The sequence below is a fragment of the Protomyctophum bolini genome, assembly GCF_963924005.1.
Source record: "Protomyctophum bolini genome assembly, chromosome: 4".
NCBI classification, from domain to species: domain Eukaryota; kingdom Metazoa; phylum Chordata; class Actinopteri; order Myctophiformes; family Myctophidae; genus Protomyctophum; species Protomyctophum bolini.
This window is the reverse complement of record NC_137865.1, coordinates 17014050-17032030: the sequence shown is the minus strand read 5'-3', so window position 1 is coordinate 17032030 and position 17981 is coordinate 17014050. Positions and strand designations below refer to the sequence as shown.

Below are 17981 nucleotides of genomic sequence, written 5' to 3'. Positions count from 1 at the left end.
AAATATCTGATCTACAATCATGTGACACATCGCGACTGTGGCTCAGGAGGTAGAGCAGGTCGTCCAATGATCCGTGGGTCGGCGGTTCGAATCCCGGCTCCTCCTGTCTACATGTCGAAGTGTCCTTGGGCAAGACTCTGAACCCCAAATTGCTCCCGATGTGCTGGTTGGTACCTTGCATGGCTTCCATCGCCATCAGTGTATGAATGTGTGTGTGAATGGGTGAATGTAATGCACAATCTATGTAAAGCGCCTTGGATAAAGGCGCTATATAAATGCACCATTTACCATTTACCATGACAGCAAAACTGTTGCCATCACAATGTGATAAAAAAAGCTTGTAGAATTGTAGATTGGCTATTTTCAAATGACCAAAATGTACAAACTAGCAACTAAAGTAAAAGTACAGAAAATTGTCAATATTGAAGAAAGTAAAAAAAAAATACCTCACAATTGTACTTAAGTACAGTACTTAGTTACTTTCCACTACTGCCAACGTACCGCTCAGAGTGCTGTCTATCTTCTTGCCCGTCTCCCGGTCCTTCACGTAGAACAGAATGGTGGTATTTGGCGACTTGTCGTAGGAAAACTGAGGAATTGGAACAGAATGAATTATGAAGTACGGAAAGCGCTGAAGATTAATGGCAGCGTGTGTGTGGGGGGCTGCCGGGGAAAGCAAAAAACTAAAATACATATCTTTGCCGTCAGGCAGAAACCATGTAACTCTGTTTTTCAGTTCAAGTTTTTGCTTCAGTTTTAGCCATCAGCTCATAAAAGCTCATAAAGGCTTGCACATCTGCTATCTTCACTATTACTATTTTTTTAAATGTGGATTTCATAACCAATGAAAAGTATTAAGAACTTGTGACTACATAATAACGACATTGGATCCACAGCAACACACAGGTTCTTTTGACATTTGCCTGAAAAGTAAGTAACACTCGTGGACATACAAGGTTTCTACCAGACAGTGACGATATCCCGTTTGGCAGAAAAAAACGGAAATCAATGCAAGTAAAGAACACAGTAGTATGGCTGCCGGCTGGAGGGGGTAGATTCTGCTTCTTGAACTCACAATCTGAAGACAGAGCCTTCCAGATCTCCCAGTATAAGGAGAGTCTGGCCATTAGAGGGGGCTAGAGAATATCAAAGGAGGGGCAACGCAGGGTCAGAGGTAAAGTAGTGAATCTGATTTCAAAGCCTTGGAACACAGTCAGTCAGCTTACATGAATACTTTTAACTGAGCTCGGGCTGCAATGCCAATGGACTTTTAAAGGGTAGTGAACTGCTCACAGCCAATAACAACCACAGATACCTAGAATGCTAGATATCTCATTGGCCGCTGCAATTTATTGGAGCGACCTGGATCACATGGAAGCATAGCAAAGCGGAAGTCAAGCGGACGTGTGGAAGGCATGCCGCCACTCAGATGACTAAGACCCACCCCCACCTGCCTCTGATTGGCCTACCAAACGTCCGCTGTGTGACGCACGCGGAAGCTCCTGTGGCTTGCTTCCCTGTGAGATGGCACCCGAGATACAGACGCCCCAGGGCCAAAGGAGGCGTCTATACCTATGCCTATGGTAACAACACAGCACAAGTTATTTCCCCATGCTGAGTTGAGCTACACACACTGACTACTGGGATCAGTGTTCATGAACAATACAATTCAGGTAGCTGTGTTGAGAGTGAAACAACGAACAGCTAAGCACTAAGCACAGGGCAGATCAGCGCTGCCAGCAGAGAACAGTGACAGCTCAGAGGTGGAGACTTGAGATTTAAGACTCACAGATTTTAGGTTAAACGAAATCCCTCTGCTGTGAGACTTGCGTCTTAACTTCTTCGATGACACGACTTTGAGACTCAAAAGCAAAAAACGTGATCAGACTTGAGCCAGCAAAACCATGGAACAATAGATTATATAACTTTAAATGTATCACTACCACACAGGCCTAGTTTTAGCCTTTGTTCACAATTCTGCCTTTTCTGTAGAAGCGTTTGTTTGGGGGTAACCTTGGGAATGGGCTGAGCACTGCCAAACTGGCACGGCCATTCGATTGTGGTGAGCCGCAGTCTTGAGACCTAGGCTTGCGTTGGTCAAGGCGTGGAAATTTTCGACTGGGGCTCAGAGGGGGGTGACCGTCACTGAGCTACTGCTACACGCAAGTCACATTCAGAGCAATCAGCAACACTAACATTGAAACCGCTGAAGCTGTAGAAATGTCCTTGCTCCACGATGACCGTCTCCTCTGTGTTCCTCATCAGCTCAGTGCCGATGGTGAAAGTGCGGCCCTGCAGAACAAGACAGAGAGGGGGAGGAACAGGCTTCGTCAAGGTGACGTTTATTCGTCCCAAAATGGGTGATTTGTGTAAGAACATCTACAGTAAAACGCATTAAACTTTAAACATACATAAAACAAAAATATAAACGCATAAACAACCACAAGATCCAGATCTAAAAAGAGCTCACAGCAACAACAATACCCCACCACCCCATCGTAGACAGCAGACTATATGACTATATTGTACCTAAAAACAAAGCAAGAAAGAGCCTCCTTTCACTCCTGGATTTAGATGGTGAATTAAGTTTGAAATTTTAAATATGGGAAGTTGCTTAGCATAAATTGTTTGCCAGTAAACTGTAATGCTGCTGCTGCTACTTGTGTCATAGTTTGTGATGTGTTCTTGTGTCTTTTATGTTGTTACTGTTCTGTGTTTTTAGAGGACCACAATGGAAATAAGCCTATGATATTGTGTCTCCTCTGCTGTATGTGTGGAAGTGCCCTGTCCTCTTATCCCCAAATAAATTCATCAGCTCATTATAACCATCCTCCCATCCTCAACTATTCATGACATTGCTTCCACCATGACTTATGGTTATATGTTAGACTGGTAGCCTAGTCAAACATGCATTTTCCAAATCCCATTTTAGCCGGTTTGGAATCAGATTGTTTTTGCTGTTAACAGCAACAAAAAAAAGAAACCCCAAACAAACATGGAAACAGATTTTTGCAAATCAGAGTTGAACCACATGATTCCAGGGTGGTTTGAAATGTGATTAATATCCGATTTCTAGTCTGGACACACTCTGGACTCTGAAGCATGACTTATAGGCTACTTTGGTCGTATGATGGTTGTCACTACAAGCTCAAGACAACGTCATGATGTGGCCTTAACCCTCTAACACCCGCATTAATTTCTACTTGCAAAAAATTTATTTCAACCTTACTACTACTTTGTACTACTAGGACTGACACTAAAAAATATGTTAAAAAAAATAAAAAAATAAAGTTTGATGAAAATGTTATAATAATTATATAATAATGATATAATAATATAATAAATTAATAATTTACATTTGGGGGATATCTTTCACAATAATGAATAAAACATGTTCTAGACATTCGAATTATCACAAAAAAACATATATTACAATTATTTTACCTACTTTTATTAGGGTAAAGGTCAAAAGTCTTAGGTTAAAAAATGTTCAAAATCCAGAGTCAAATCGGCGTCCAGACATTTTTTTTTGGTGTGAATTTCAGCCTCTGTGGGGGGTGTTTATATGCAAATATCATGACCAATGGCATTGAAATGGCATTGCAATGAACATCACTGATGACGTTTAGGTGAAAAAAGAACAGAAAAAAATAATTTAGTAATTAATTAAATTAAATTTGTTGCTAAAAAGCAACTCTGGGTGCTAGAGGGTTAAAACATGGCCGAGTGCAAGAACATATAAGTCAAGCCTAATTGACTGAGTTGAATAAACCCAAATGCCATTGATGGACATACCTTGTACACATCCAGGTGGATGCCCTCAAAGCTGATGACTTTCTTGAAGCCCACAGGGATGAGCATGGGGTCTGGGTTCTCAAACCGAGGACAATTTCCTCCCTGAGTGGAGAGGAAAACAGACATAAAAAGTCTCACCCCTCCCTCAGAATGCCTATCTTAGTTTTTGAGCGTGCCTCCACTCCATTACACAGCTATGTATAGCGTCTCTATTCTGGCATGTCACAATAGCAATTTGGCAGAAACAGCTAAGCATTTGGCGAAAATAGCTTACAAGAATACCGCGTGTCACAGCTTATATTATATTGATGGTGTATTTTCGCTATTTGACGTCCCACTTGCAATCTGGCTAGATATAACAGGATGATCATTTGTCATGCAAGATGGCAGCAGCAGATACCACGATATCAATTAACTAATTCCATAAGGGATTCAAGAACACACAGTTGGCACAGCACATGGCATTTAAGCATCTAAATACTATCAAAAATAACGGTAGTTTCCAGTTCCACTGAGGGAAAAGGCTCCCCGCGGTGATGTGTTTCTCAAATTGCAAAGTACTTTTTTCCTTCCTTTTGAGGTGATTGCTTTGGATTTGGTATAGTGATCGTGTGCTTTGTTTACAACAATCAACAAAGCACACAATCACTATAAACCAAATCCAAAGCAATCTCCTCAAAATGAAGGAAGGTGTGTCTTGTCTGTGTGGTTGCTTGTGATAGCCACATGATAGCCAATCACAACTCACAATGCGTGTTGTGATCTAAGGTCACATTCTCACCTAATACTTCGGTAGACTCATGCGTATGGGCGGAGATTTTGGGATTCTTGCATATTTAATTTGCTGCAGTTTGCCATCAAACTGTCATCCGTAGCAATTGGAAACGCAGCAGGGGGGACCTTTATCAATGTGTTCCATTCATAAACCTAGCCTACAACACAGCCTACAACACAGTGAACTCTATGGTGATAAAATTATACTCATAACGTGCATGTGTCGTGCCGTCTGGGACTGGACCCCCCCCCCCCAGCTCTCTCGCTCTCTCACTATACATGCAGCAGCCACGCCACGCACTTTTGGGCATGGAGGCACAGCGCTGAGCACACTGATATAACAGACAGCAGCGCAAAATGTTTACAAGTTTACAAGTCGAGATGAAAGTCCCTGCTCCCCAGTCCCCACACAGTGACAGCTCCATGTTTACGGCACAGACAGACAGACAGAATATTCTGTAGGCTATAATACACTGCAGTGTTTTTATGTGTTTTCTTAAGCAATTGATTAATGTACTCCGACCACGTCTATCCAAGGTAACGGGACATCTTTGCGCTGCGTAAAATATGCCTTCTCCGTCTCCAACTGTGTTCAGCTCCTCACCCGCCACATTGTTTGCTTAATTTCCTTTATTTACTGCGGATTGCATTCACACCTGCACCAAATCGTAATCAAGTGCGATTGGAAGCGAAGCGAAACCCCCGTTTTTGCTCGGAGTAAAATGCAGTTCTTTGATACGCATTAGGATTCGAAAGAGCCTTCACACCTGTCAAACGAAGTGCACTTTCTGAAAATGCGCAGCAGGATTCGTTTTAATCGCAGCAAAGCTCTCTGGTGAGAATGTGACCTAAGAGTGCTTGCCTATAACATCAAGTCATTCCACCAAACCGGTAGGATTTTGCTTATTATTATTATTATAATTTTTCTTTTTCTTTTTGACCGAAAGGTTTTACTTTTCTGAATAGAACACAATATTAAGGACCCATCTCAGGCATTCAATTAATATTTGTACGTATTTACTATTTTTATATAGAATATAATAATAACGGGATTGATAATGGTAACGAGGTTGTGTCAACCCCGTGGTTTTTTACTAAAAATGGCCACTACTCTACCTTTGGGAGGAGACCACATGGCATGCATGCGATTAAGACATCAGATATATTGTTGAAATAACCACGTAATTTTCACAAATAATTGTTTTCTATCTTTATTCCATGTAACGGAGTTGAGCTGTTATGCTTTACGATGTGAGAGTATAAATTACTCTAAAACATTGTACAATAAGGTGTGAAATTGCCTCTTTCTGTAGCATGTTGTTCAGAAGCCGTGTAGAATGCCACTTCCTGTTGGTGATGTCACTAAAGGGCCAGTTAATTATTGTTATGGAGGGGAGAATGACTTGTGTAACGGGGTTGAGTGTGATTGGGGCTATATAATGCTATTTTAATGATTAATCATCTATTTATTCAAAAACTAAACATGACCAGGAATAAAGCACTGATAGATGTATATGTGAATGGCATAATTTATGGATTTTTTAAAACATCATATCTCAAGTCCACTTTCATAGAAGGCCATTGGGGACATGAAAAAATTGACAAAATACTGAAAGAAAGCAAGATAATTTCTGATATGAAGATAAAATCCATGTAATTTTTACACAATATTAAAGGGAACATTTAAATTCATGAAAAAAGCTTTTATAAATACATGTTGGTGACTCAATCGATAAAATACACCTTAAAAAATCATACCGGTTTCGAGGAATGACTTGACATGCTCAAAATAGGGACGACAAGTGGTTCAAGTGGTTAAGATTGAAACAGACGCACACTGACATGGGTGTGAATGTGATGTGTCAATCAGAAGTCAACCTTCATAGCAGCCAAGCTCATCAGCAGTGTTGCCAAGTGTGCTTATTATAAGAGCGTGTTCTTCTGTAAAGTCGCTTGCATTTGATGTATTACCTCGTATTTACCTGCTTATTGTAAATCGCTCTGGATTAATAGTGTCTGCTAAATGCCAAAATTGTAAATATCTAGTAGTTTGAGTGCAGACTCCCATCTGAAAACAATTCGCGCCAGGGACGAGCCCGGACGACTCCCATACAAGATTTGTGTACCTACTTAAAATGATTAAAAAACATATTTCTTTTACATTTTTCTGCGTGATCATGCAACCTAGTCTCTTCTTTTAGGGCTTGTTTCCGTAGACCTGGCCTGCTTGTTTCTCGCGTGCAATCTGGCAGCAGTGCTCTAGCTTGCATCCACTGTCATGGGAATGAAGTGAAGCGGTCACTCACCTGGTGGTGTTTGATGATGTTGGGGCCCGGCACAGTGTCGTCCATGTCACTGCAGGTGTGGTCCAGTGTGTTCCACTGGCAGCCCCACTGGCTGCTCACACAGGACATGCACCTGGAGCACACAAACACATGCACGCAGTCGCACACACCACACACGTGCACACACACATGCACGCACCAGAGCAGGGAAAACATCATCCATATCCATTTAATTATTTATGCATGTACTTCCATGCAAAAAAAAGAAAATAAATACATGCATGCTTGCATGCAACGTGCAAACAAATAAAATACAAACGTGCAAACTCATCACGGCAGCTTCCGGCGCTAAAATCCATGCGGCTGACAGTGAAATGGATCTGTGCGACTTCCCATGAACAAAGCTCGTTCATCATCTCACACATTCCTCTGGCTGAGGAGGACAACAAAGAAATAACGGTGTGTGTGCGTGCGTGCGTGCGCGTGCGTGCATGCGTGCTTGTGTGCGTGTGTGTGTGTGTGTGTGTGTGCGTGTGTGTACGGGAAGCAGCTGCGAGATGGGGATAAAGAAGGAATCGTTGCTGTCGGGCAGAAACGTCGTATCTCCATATCTCAACTTTTTATGTTTTTCTTTTGGTAAATGAACACCCATACTTCATCTTACCAGAGTGTCGCACAAAGGAAGTGAGAATCGCCGATCTACAAGCCTCTCATCACAAGGCGATGTGAGCTTGTAGACCGGCTATTTTCACTAATTTAAGTAGTTTTTAAAATACTAATAAAAAAGGAACCGTTTTGGACATAGAAGGTTTCCACCTTCTAAGTGTGTGTGGGGGGTGGGGGGGTGGGGGGGGGGGAGGGAGTAAACACATAGGGAAAGATCGAATTTCAGTTTTTGATTAATGAATGGCAAACGGAAGCAATTTCCACCAGCTTGGAGATAATAAAACAAAAGGGTTAGGAAAATGCAAGAGGTGCATTCAATCCTGCCATCAGTCAAGCATCACAAATTACGCACAAGTGCGCGCGCGCGCGCGCACACACACACACACACACACACACACACACACACACACACACACACACACACACACACACACACACACACACACACACACACACACACACACACACACACACACACACACACACACACACACACACACACACACACACACACACACACACACACACACACACACACACACACACACACACACACACACTTCCAGTCTGCCATGCAATCCATTTGCATCAAGGTTGTCATGTGATGGTGGCGCTCGGTCGCTGTGGTGGAAGTACTTGAAGGGGCATTTACTGTGGCTTTTGTGTGCTTTTGTTGACATTCATTCATTCATTCATATTAGACATGCCCCCTTCCTGTATGAGCCTAACTCACTACTATGCCCGTTAATGCACAAATTTGCACTTTTCCTATTTCCTATTTAAGAGACTGATTCATCCATATTTGTTTGACGGATGTCTGCTCGGAGGCAGACGTACATGGGAGCAAAGCTTGCCCATGCCATTAGAATGCCTTATTCTTCATGCAAAAGCATGTGTGTGCCCAACTGAACAATGGCTCCTGCCAAAAGAATTGGAATTGGGCACATTTGTCAACACATTAAAAAAAGAAAGAAATAAAGATGTCAAATGATTGATTGGATGCATGTTATAGACATGATACAAATTCAACCTATGTCACATTATTAATTTATAATATCGACCACACATGAACACAATCTTCCTATCTGATGAGGACACATCTAGCTGTGTCCAATTCCCATGTAGTTCGTCCAAAGGATCAATAAAAGCTTTGCTACAAACATATTGGATATTGGCGGATTCCAGCATCATCTTTTAAAATGGTAAAACTGTGATGCATAATCATGTGTGTGTGATTACTGATGCAACATACTGTAGTAGCTTCTTTTGGGGCTCATTTTCGTAGACATAGCCATGTGTTCGCCACTCTCGCACAATCGGGACAAGAAGGTGGCCGACGTGCCAATATTTTATTTGGGCAGAGGAATGAAAACCAGCGTTTCAGGGTACCCGCTGTCGGGTGGAAACCTTGTATATAAAAATATGTTGCTTTATTCCCATGACAGTGGCATGAAGTGCAGTGTTCAAACGGCCTTCTTCAGGGTGCACTGAAACACTGAAATGCTGTTTTTCATTCCTCTGCGTCCAAAATAAAATATTGGCACGTCGGAACATACAAGGTTTCCTCCCGACAGAAACGGGTGCATGTGTTTAGTTAGACATACCAACAGTCAAACACACCATGCGTCAGACACCCTCCCCAAACCTTAACCCAGAGCCATCTAATAGAAGAGTTGCGATATTGAGGGGGCAGAAACCAGCCTGGTCACGTGGTTCATGTACTCGCGCAAGCCCAGACTCCAATGCATTCCGTAAATTTACGGTTGTCCCCATTCAATACTTCTGGTTGTCCCCATTCAATAGAAGTCAATGTAGAAGAGCCGGGAGGCATACTTTGGTTAGACATAGCATTGGTTAGACATAGCATGTGGATTAAGGTTGGTGATGGGTGTGTTAAAACGGCTGGATTAAGGTTGGTGAGGGGTGCATTAAGACGACTGGATTAAGGTTGGTGAGGGGTGCATTAAGACGACTGGATTATGGTTGGTGAAGGGTGCATTAAGACGACCGGATTAAGGTTGGTGAGGGGTGCATTAAGACGACTGGATTAAGGTTGGTGAAGGGTGCATTAAGACGACCGGATTAAGGTTGGTGGGGGTGCGTTAAAACGACTGGATTAAGGTTGGTGAGGGGTGCGTTAAGACGACTGGATTAAGGTTGGTGAGGGGTGCGTTAAGACGACCGGATTAAGGTTGGTGAGGGGTGCGTTAAGGGTTGGGTTAGGTGTGCTGCCCCGTGGGAGGTTAGGGTTAGGGTGAGGGTTTGAGATAGGTTGTAGGACTATTGACGGCCCCATGAAGTGAACAGAGTTTGCATAACTCTGTTTTACTCTATGGCTCTCCCTAACCCGAACCTCACAGGAAGCCACGGGTGATTTTGAACCCACAGCACGGGTGATTTTGAACCCGCAGCACAGGTGATTTTGAACCCACAGTACGGGTGATTTTGAACCCGCAGCACAGGTGATTTTTAACCCACAGCACGGGTGATTTTGAACCCGCAGCACAGGTGATTTTGAACCCACAGTACGGGTGATTTTGAACCCGCAGCACAGGTGATTTTTAACCCACAGCACGGGTGATTTTTAACCCGCAGCAGGAGTTTGTCGGACTAATGACTGTAGGAATATGTCTAAGCAAATATGCACTAACACAACGTATATGCATCCCAGGGTGCGCAGCTGGAGACCAGACACAGAGAGGGGGAGAGATGACTCACGGTGTGTTGGCAGCTCTCTTCACTGTGGCGGCACAATTATAGAACTTGAACTCCCGCGTCGCCAGTTCCACGCTCTCGTTGAACATGACCTTGATGGGCACCGCCACGAAGTCTAGAAGGCACAGCAGCAAAACAGTGGATTCAGAGATTATACTCTAGACCAGGGGGCGCCCGAAACGTTTTCACCCCGAGACCCAATAAGATCTGAATGTACAGAAATACAGGAATTAAAGCCTTGAAGAAGCACTTCACCCATTTTCGACCTTATTTCATAATAATTGGCCCTCACTAATGCTGATAATAAGATGGCACAATGTCCACCTACTCACTCCGCTGCATATCATTGGTGGACAGTTCAGACAGCTGCCTACCAATGACATCATCGATGGCTATTCCAAGCTAACAAAAACTACAGACATTCTCTTCCTGGAAAGTTGCGAAGCTGAACGCCATTGTTCTTTATCCTGCATTAATAAACATTTGACTTTGAAATGACCAAACCTACCAATTATTTCATGGATACTGTGGGTAGGTTTGTGAACTGTCCCCAGCCCTCCTCGGAGACACCGTGTGAATTGAAAGAAATGGTGCTATCTTATAATGAGCATTAGTGTGAGGACCAATTATACGAACATGGTCTGTAAAATGTCACTATTTCATCAACGGATCGCTTAAAGGTTTACTCTGCCTATGCATAATAATAATAACGTGAATGCTGCTATTCTATCATGAGGAGTGAAACATAAGAAATTAACACATCCTGATGCATGGTGTGTGGAGAGCATCTCTGTGCCGGAAGATCACAGTTTGCCTATCTGTGACATGATACATTTCAATTAGTTTCATGTAGGCTGCCAATGATCTTCCAGTGCAAAGAGAACAATTAAAGGGCTGCCTGGGTAGCAGCTGGATCTAAAACATCAATTACTTGAGTTCTAACAGGTTCCTTTTTTGCTGCTGTGTGTCTATTATGTGGAAATCACAGTGGTGGAAAAAGTACATTTTGTACTTTTGTAAAAGTAACAATAATCTATTGTAGAAATAGTCTGTTTCATGTCAAATTGGTTATTCAAAATTTAGAATAGCAGAATGTCCCATTTCACAAGTTTGCAAATTTATAAAATGTACAATATACAAATCCTTTGGAAATAGAATATCTAATGTCTTCAATTGTTACCGTGATGGTAGCCGTGCCCTAAACCTGTCTCGTTTGATACAGAGCACCAATCTGATACAGGTGCATTCAATAGATAAATAAATAAAACTAATCGTTCCAGTCCTTCATTCTGATTGACTGAGTGCCATGGTAAAATGCATGATAAACACACACCTAGAACCACATGTATCATTATTACTGCGCCAACGTTTCATGTACTGTACATTATTCACCGTGCCATTCCATGGACCCATCATCATTCAATGCTATTCAGATTGCAAGGTAAGAGAAGCGCTCCTTTTCGTTCTGCGTGTGCCGGTTTTACAAATCAAGCTGCAAATATATCTGTAGTGACAAACAACAACAACAAAAGAACACCCAAGGAGTGGAGACTATTCAACTCTATTCAATGTCACTGGTAAGCAGGTTTCTTTCCACAGCCCTCCTCCTGAATAGATTTATATATGTTTTTAATATGAAGATAGGATGAAAATAGGTGAAGACTCTATAAATATATTTAACTATTTACTTCATACTCCGTCGTAGACCAGTGTCGCTCACCGAACCAACCAATCTACAAACTCACAACGCATTGTAGATTTTCAGTGAGTGACACAATAAAGCATAAATCAGGCTCGTAGGTCATATTCTGGTCCTCAGGTGTAGGTGGTTAAATCAGGCTCATAAAGGTCATATTCTGGTCCTCAGGTGTAGGTGGTTAAATCAGGCTCATAAAGGTCATATTCTGGTCCTCAGGTGTAGGTGGTTAAATCAGGCTCATGAAGATCATACCCTGGTCCTACCTCAGGTGTAGGTGGTTAAATCAGGCTCATAAGATAAAGGTCATACCCTGGTCCTCAGGTGTAGGTGGTTAAATCAGGCTCATAAAGGTCATATTCTGGTCCTCAGGTGTAGATAGTTAAATCAGGCTCATAAAGATCATACCCTGGTCCTCAGGTGTAGGTGGTTAAATCAGGCTCATAAGATAAAGGTCATACCCTGGTCCTCAGGTGTAGGTGGTTAAATCAGGCTCATAAGATAAAGGTCATACCCTGGTCCTCAGGTGTAGGTGGTTAAATCAGGCTCATAAGATAAAGGTCATACCCTGGTCCTCAGGTGTAGGTGGTTAAATCAGGCTCATAAGATAAAGGTCATACCCTGGTCCTCAGGTGTAGGTGGTTAAATCAGGCTCATAAGATAAAGGTCATACCCTGGTCCTCAGGTGTAGGTGGTATCACGGCTGGTTTGGGTAGATGGCAGCTGACCTGCCCCGGTTCCGTCATTTTGCCAATGCTGTCAACGCTGCTGCTAGAGAAGTTGAAAACACAGCGCAGATTGTCTGTGGGTGCAATGGAGGGCAGGGAGGGAATGTTGATCTGAACCTGAAAGACAGAAAGGGTAATGGGAGACATTAAGGATGCTGGGCGTTTCAATTATAGCTGAACCGTACACGTTGATATTGATCAGTTTTCTATATTTATATAGAATATATATTTGAGTTGTTTGTTTGCACCTGATGAGGACCTCTGTATAGTCCACTTGCCAGAATGTGAACCTGGATATTTTGAGTATCCTAAAGTTTTATGTTAGAAACGTGTCAAACTAGCGTTTTTTCATGATTTTGAATCCATTGCAAGCATTAATTTTGCACGAAAAACACTCCTTGGGCTAAATGTGGACATAGGCCATGTGCTGACCTCATTTCATGCAAAAATAATGCTTGGAATGGATTCAGCAGCATGAAAACCCCCTAGTTTGACATATCACATGCCACATAATGGAATTTTGAAAAATGTTCCTTATATAGTTTGTCAATGGTGCCCCAGCTTATTATGCTAATTATGAAAATTGCCCACCATATATGCAAGTTAGCATCTGGCAGTTTCTAAATGGTGGGGACCCATACTACATAAAACTTTAGGGTACTCAAAATGTCCAGGTTTACAATGGGGCTCTATGGACTGGCAAGTAGACATAGAAATAAAGTTATTCTGGGAGCATTAAAGTGTGTAGCTATTTTCCCCACAGCTTTACATTGTCCATTTTATCCAACACCCGCCTGTGCTGGGGATTTATTTTTGGATGTGTGTGCACTTCTTGGACGGCATTTCAATTATCTCAGTACATGGCTGATTATTTCAATATCTCACTCTGCCACGCCAAGTCGAGCAGAGGAGACGCAAGGTTGAGAACACGATATACAGCGCGCCTTGTAAGGGTTGAGCTAAATGTAGCTTTGGAAAGACAAGGACAGATAGGTATGATGCAGGGAACATTAACATAAGTCAGAGAGGAGAAGGGGTGCCTCGATAGCTCAACTAGTATTGAGGTTCAAAACCGATCCGAGGCTAGGTTCCCTCTCTCACCATGCTGCCTTTCCTGTTCTTCTATTCCAGTGGTTCTCAACCTTTTCAGGCTGTGACGCCCCAAAATAATGTTATTTGAACTGGGGACCTCCCACACTGATAAGCACTTGGAATGTAGGAGTTCAGGCATTCAATTTAGTTTGACTCGGTTCCATAGATGACGAGGCCGTACCGTTATGATGACGAAACCGGAAATCTAGCCATGTTCTGGGCTGCTAGGGCTTCTGGGAAAATGAGTTCAATGCAAGTGAACGGGGTTTGTTTGGACTACAACATGCTGTGCAGGCTGTTTTGGTTTCACATCGTAATGGCTGTAATGGCTGCGGCTCTTAAACAACAAACCATGGAACTATTTTCCGGATTTTCGTGGATCAAAGCTGCAAACACTTTGGTGTATGCTCCAAAGGTAATAAGACAATCTAGGCAGCCTATGTAGGATGGTAGGATGGTAGGATGAAAAATTGAAAAATGTCCCTGCACTGTCACCCGGGGACCCCAAAAACAATCATGTGGATATCCGATACACACAGGTTGAGAACCACTGCTCTACTCAGTCAGTCACTATTTAAAAAAGAATATAGTTTAAAAAAAGAGAAAATAAGTCTGAGAGGAAAAGAAATGAAGGAGAAGTTGTGAGAGCGTAAGCCTCTCCATCTTCTGACTGAGAGCACAATCAGCCAGTCGCTTATTATACAGAGGCTCAGAGTCTTCTGGATCAATAACAGAGCAGAAAGTCTAGCTGAGAGTCAAGGGTAACTGATTCACAATGGAAATGTTTTTATATTACGCCGACTGTGTGTGTGTGTGTGTGTGTGTGTGTGTGTGTGTGTGTGTGTGTGTGTGTGTGTGTGTGTGTGTGTGTGTGTGTGTGTGTGTGTCAGTCAGTGTTAGAGTGAGTGTGAAGGAGAAGAAAATTCGTGCGGTATTGATGTGTGTGAACTGTGAAGTGTCGCCCATAGCACCGAACTGGAAATAGAACAGTTGCGTAAAGGAATGTCATGGTAGGATGTTGTCTAGATGTTGTCTTATAGGTGTTGCCTAGGTGTGGGGTTTGTGTGTAGACAATAATGGGTGCTGGGCTGTTTTGGACACGGGCCGTTTTGCAGCCAATGTGTTTATTACAGGCTGAACAATTAAGTCTCTGCTCACTTTCTGGGTTTTCTTACAGGAGAGGTTGGACTGGAGGGTAGGTCTGTTACAATTATTGCATAATCGTCTAATCGCAATTATTTGAGATAATCTCAATTATTTTGCATATTCGTCATCATCGTTTCCATGTTGAACATTTAAAAGGAATTGTGGAAATAGAAGATGTAGCAGTTGTAGATCAGCTATTTCCACTATTACCACTTATGATGCTGCCAGAGTTTGTCAAAATAAAGGCGCTCAAGTGCCAAGCAGATGGGCAGATTTTACTCTGAAAATCCCTGCCCTTCCAATTCCCCCCCAAAACCGGGATGTATAATCTCTCTTTAGAAGCTTTATATTCCAAACGAGATGCTTGGTTAAGTCAGAAATTAGGACAGAACGTTGCCGTTCTGATCAAAGCCAACATGGACAGCGACGTAGATTCAGAGATAATAGACAGTTTTGTCGGCAAGGAAGTTGAATGAAGAAAACTGACGTCACCATTATTCCGAGCGGCGCCCCTCTGCACTTTACAGTAGTTCACTCCCACTCCTAGACCATAACATTCATTCATTAGACCAGGAAATGTATCTCGTCCCCCCAGGCTTTCATTTTTTGAGCCAATGCGAACGAAAATAAAGCCTGGGTACCGAGGATAGGCCTTGCCTAGCAACGGGAGCTGTCAAAAAATGGATTACAGCGATTCCGTTTTTTTTAAATTGGACGTGTATACAGGTTTTTAGCTCAAAAGGTGTTAAGGTTTGTATTATGTTTGTTGTAAAATATGTCAGTAATTTCTCAATTATTTGTGTGACAGCCCTATTGGAGGGATGAAATGAACTGACCTGCTGGGTCTTCTTGCAGGACAGGTTGGAGGGGTGAAAGGAGACGATCTTCACACACTCCTGCCTGGGGCTCCACAGCCACACATTCTTCTCCTCCGCCCGCCGGCACTCCGACCTCCTGGAGCACCTGGAAGCAGAGCCTGGTCAGAGCGCCTTATCTAGGATCAGGAACCCACCTGAAAAACCCGACCACCCATCTCTGACCACTTAACCCATTTAGGCCTGACGTCGAACGTTTTCTGAAATACCTCATGTTTCTATGTCAGAGGTGCTCAATATTTCATGTCAAGGATCCCAAAAAGTATATTTGGCCACCGACCTCCATCTGAAAATATGTTCCAGGGGACCTCCTAACTCCACTTGAGCTGTATTTGGTAAAATGACGATAATATATGGACACATTCAAGTATCTGACAATGTATAAAGTCACAATACCAACTTTGATGTGACACAGTGACACGTTGTAAGCTTAATTGTAGATTGGATATTTTCAAATAGCCTAAGATTGCAAAGGGATGAAGTGGTGCATGTTTTGTAATGATAATCAAAATATAACTAGTAACTAATGTTTTCAAACTATTTAGTGGAGTAAAAAGTACTATATTTGCCTCTGAGATGTAGTAGTGGAGTAGAAGTAAAATATTGAACATTTGAAATACTCCAGTAAAATAAGAATTCCTCAAAGGTGTACAAGAGTAAATGCAATTAGTTACTTCACACCACTGCCAGGTATACTAGACTGGGTGTACAGACAGACAGTCACAAAATAAAATCCAATAAAATCCAGTGTTGTTGTTGTTGTTATGGTGGGCTATGGGCCTCTTTATTGGACCCACATTCCGGTCCTTTTATGGTCGGCTGTACCGTTGTTGCGTGTCAAACTCATGAACCCATCAACAACATTAAAGTATACCGCCCTTGAGCTAGGAGGACCATATGTCTCCTCTGGGTTTCTCCAATTAAAAATAATAAGCGTATATTGATCTGAAAGATTCACCATTGAATTCACCAGACAACTTCATCGCCGACAGCCGGCTGAGCCGAGTCTCATTTCAGCGATCCTGTTCTTTAAAAACAGTGAAGCAATATACTTTTTCTCTGGTTGCTGCTTATTAAGCATTTCAATTTCCCCCCCATCTCCTGGATGGTGGCAGATGACAGGCTTTTTCCATTTCCTGATTGCATTCGTCAGAAATACACGACACGTAATGGGCTCCCGTGCTCCCACCCTCTGGGGGCTTGATAAATAAGGGCTGATGAGAGTAAATTGCACCGGCCACCGTCTCCACATGAGCCTGACAAACTGCTTTAATTTCTCAGGGCTTTTGGAGACACACTGGGAGGTGGGACATAAACACTGAGGGATGCGGAGGAAGTCAGCCATAAAACACCAAGCCAAATACCCTGCCATTTTATACAGGTGCGTGTGAGCGTGTGTGTGTGGGTGGGTGTTTATGCATGAGAGCGATGGAAGGAGGAGAAGGAGCAGTTCACCCAAAAACTACTCATTTTCTATCAATTACACGATCCCATGAAGCCTTGAATTCATGGATATTTTTAGTTTTTGTTGCATTCCTGAGCCAATAATTTGATGACCGGCAGAAAGATGCTAATGTTTCCGGTAGGAGACTCCACAAGTCTCCAATCAGAGGATATGGAACTTACTGGCGCTGTGCGAGACCATTTCAAATAGGTACAGCTGTTGCTTCCATCGAAACGAAATTCATAGGTCACCGCTTTCAATGTAACACAGGAACCCCTGCAAGGGTTTTTGGTCTTCCAACATAGTTTCTCCAACTGGTGGGAGGAGACTATAGCAGAGTCAAAAATAGCAGATCCAGCGTCGGGGAGCAGCCTTCTAACTGTCAGCGGTGATAGTGCTGGCGGTGTGCTGAGCACACGTGCGTTCATTTCACTGGGTGTGAACGCAAAAAGTGTCATTCTTGATTTTGTTACATGCACGTGAATCACATGCACTTGCACGAAGTGCGCGTGCATGGGGCCTTTTGATTTGGTGTAGCACCAGGACCTTCGGAGGGGTTGATTCGGCACTGCCGGAGGTCATCAAATTATTGGCTTAGGAATGTGATAACAAAAAAAACATCTCCATGAATTTGGGTGAACTAATCCTTTACCTAAAGTAAGTAAGTCAAATACAGTAGGAAAACTAGACAATCTGTTTTACAAGCATCCGTTTTTCACCAAATGGTCACCTATTATGCCATGCTAAGAGGGAAGCAATGGTTAA

The 17981-nt window shown here is 42.7% G+C and overlaps 1 protein-coding gene across 1 annotated transcript in view; it reads right to left on the bottom strand.

Moving 5' to 3' along the window:
- The window catches only part of plxnb2b (plexin b2b), a 204363-nt gene that overhangs the window by 65781 nt on the left and 120601 nt on the right, over positions 1–17981 (bottom strand). The window contains exons 8-14 of the mRNA XM_080761560.1: positions 15734–15860; positions 12605–12776; positions 10239–10350; positions 6876–6987; positions 3796–3897; positions 2197–2292; positions 502–589 (exon numbers count right to left, since the gene is read on the bottom strand). Of these exons, the coding sequence (XP_080617686.1) occupies positions 502–589; positions 2197–2292; positions 3796–3897; positions 6876–6987; positions 10239–10350; positions 12605–12776; positions 15734–15860 (809 nt within the window). The remainder of the gene's footprint in view (positions 1–501; positions 590–2196; positions 2293–3795; positions 3898–6875; positions 6988–10238; positions 10351–12604; positions 12777–15733; positions 15861–17981) is intronic.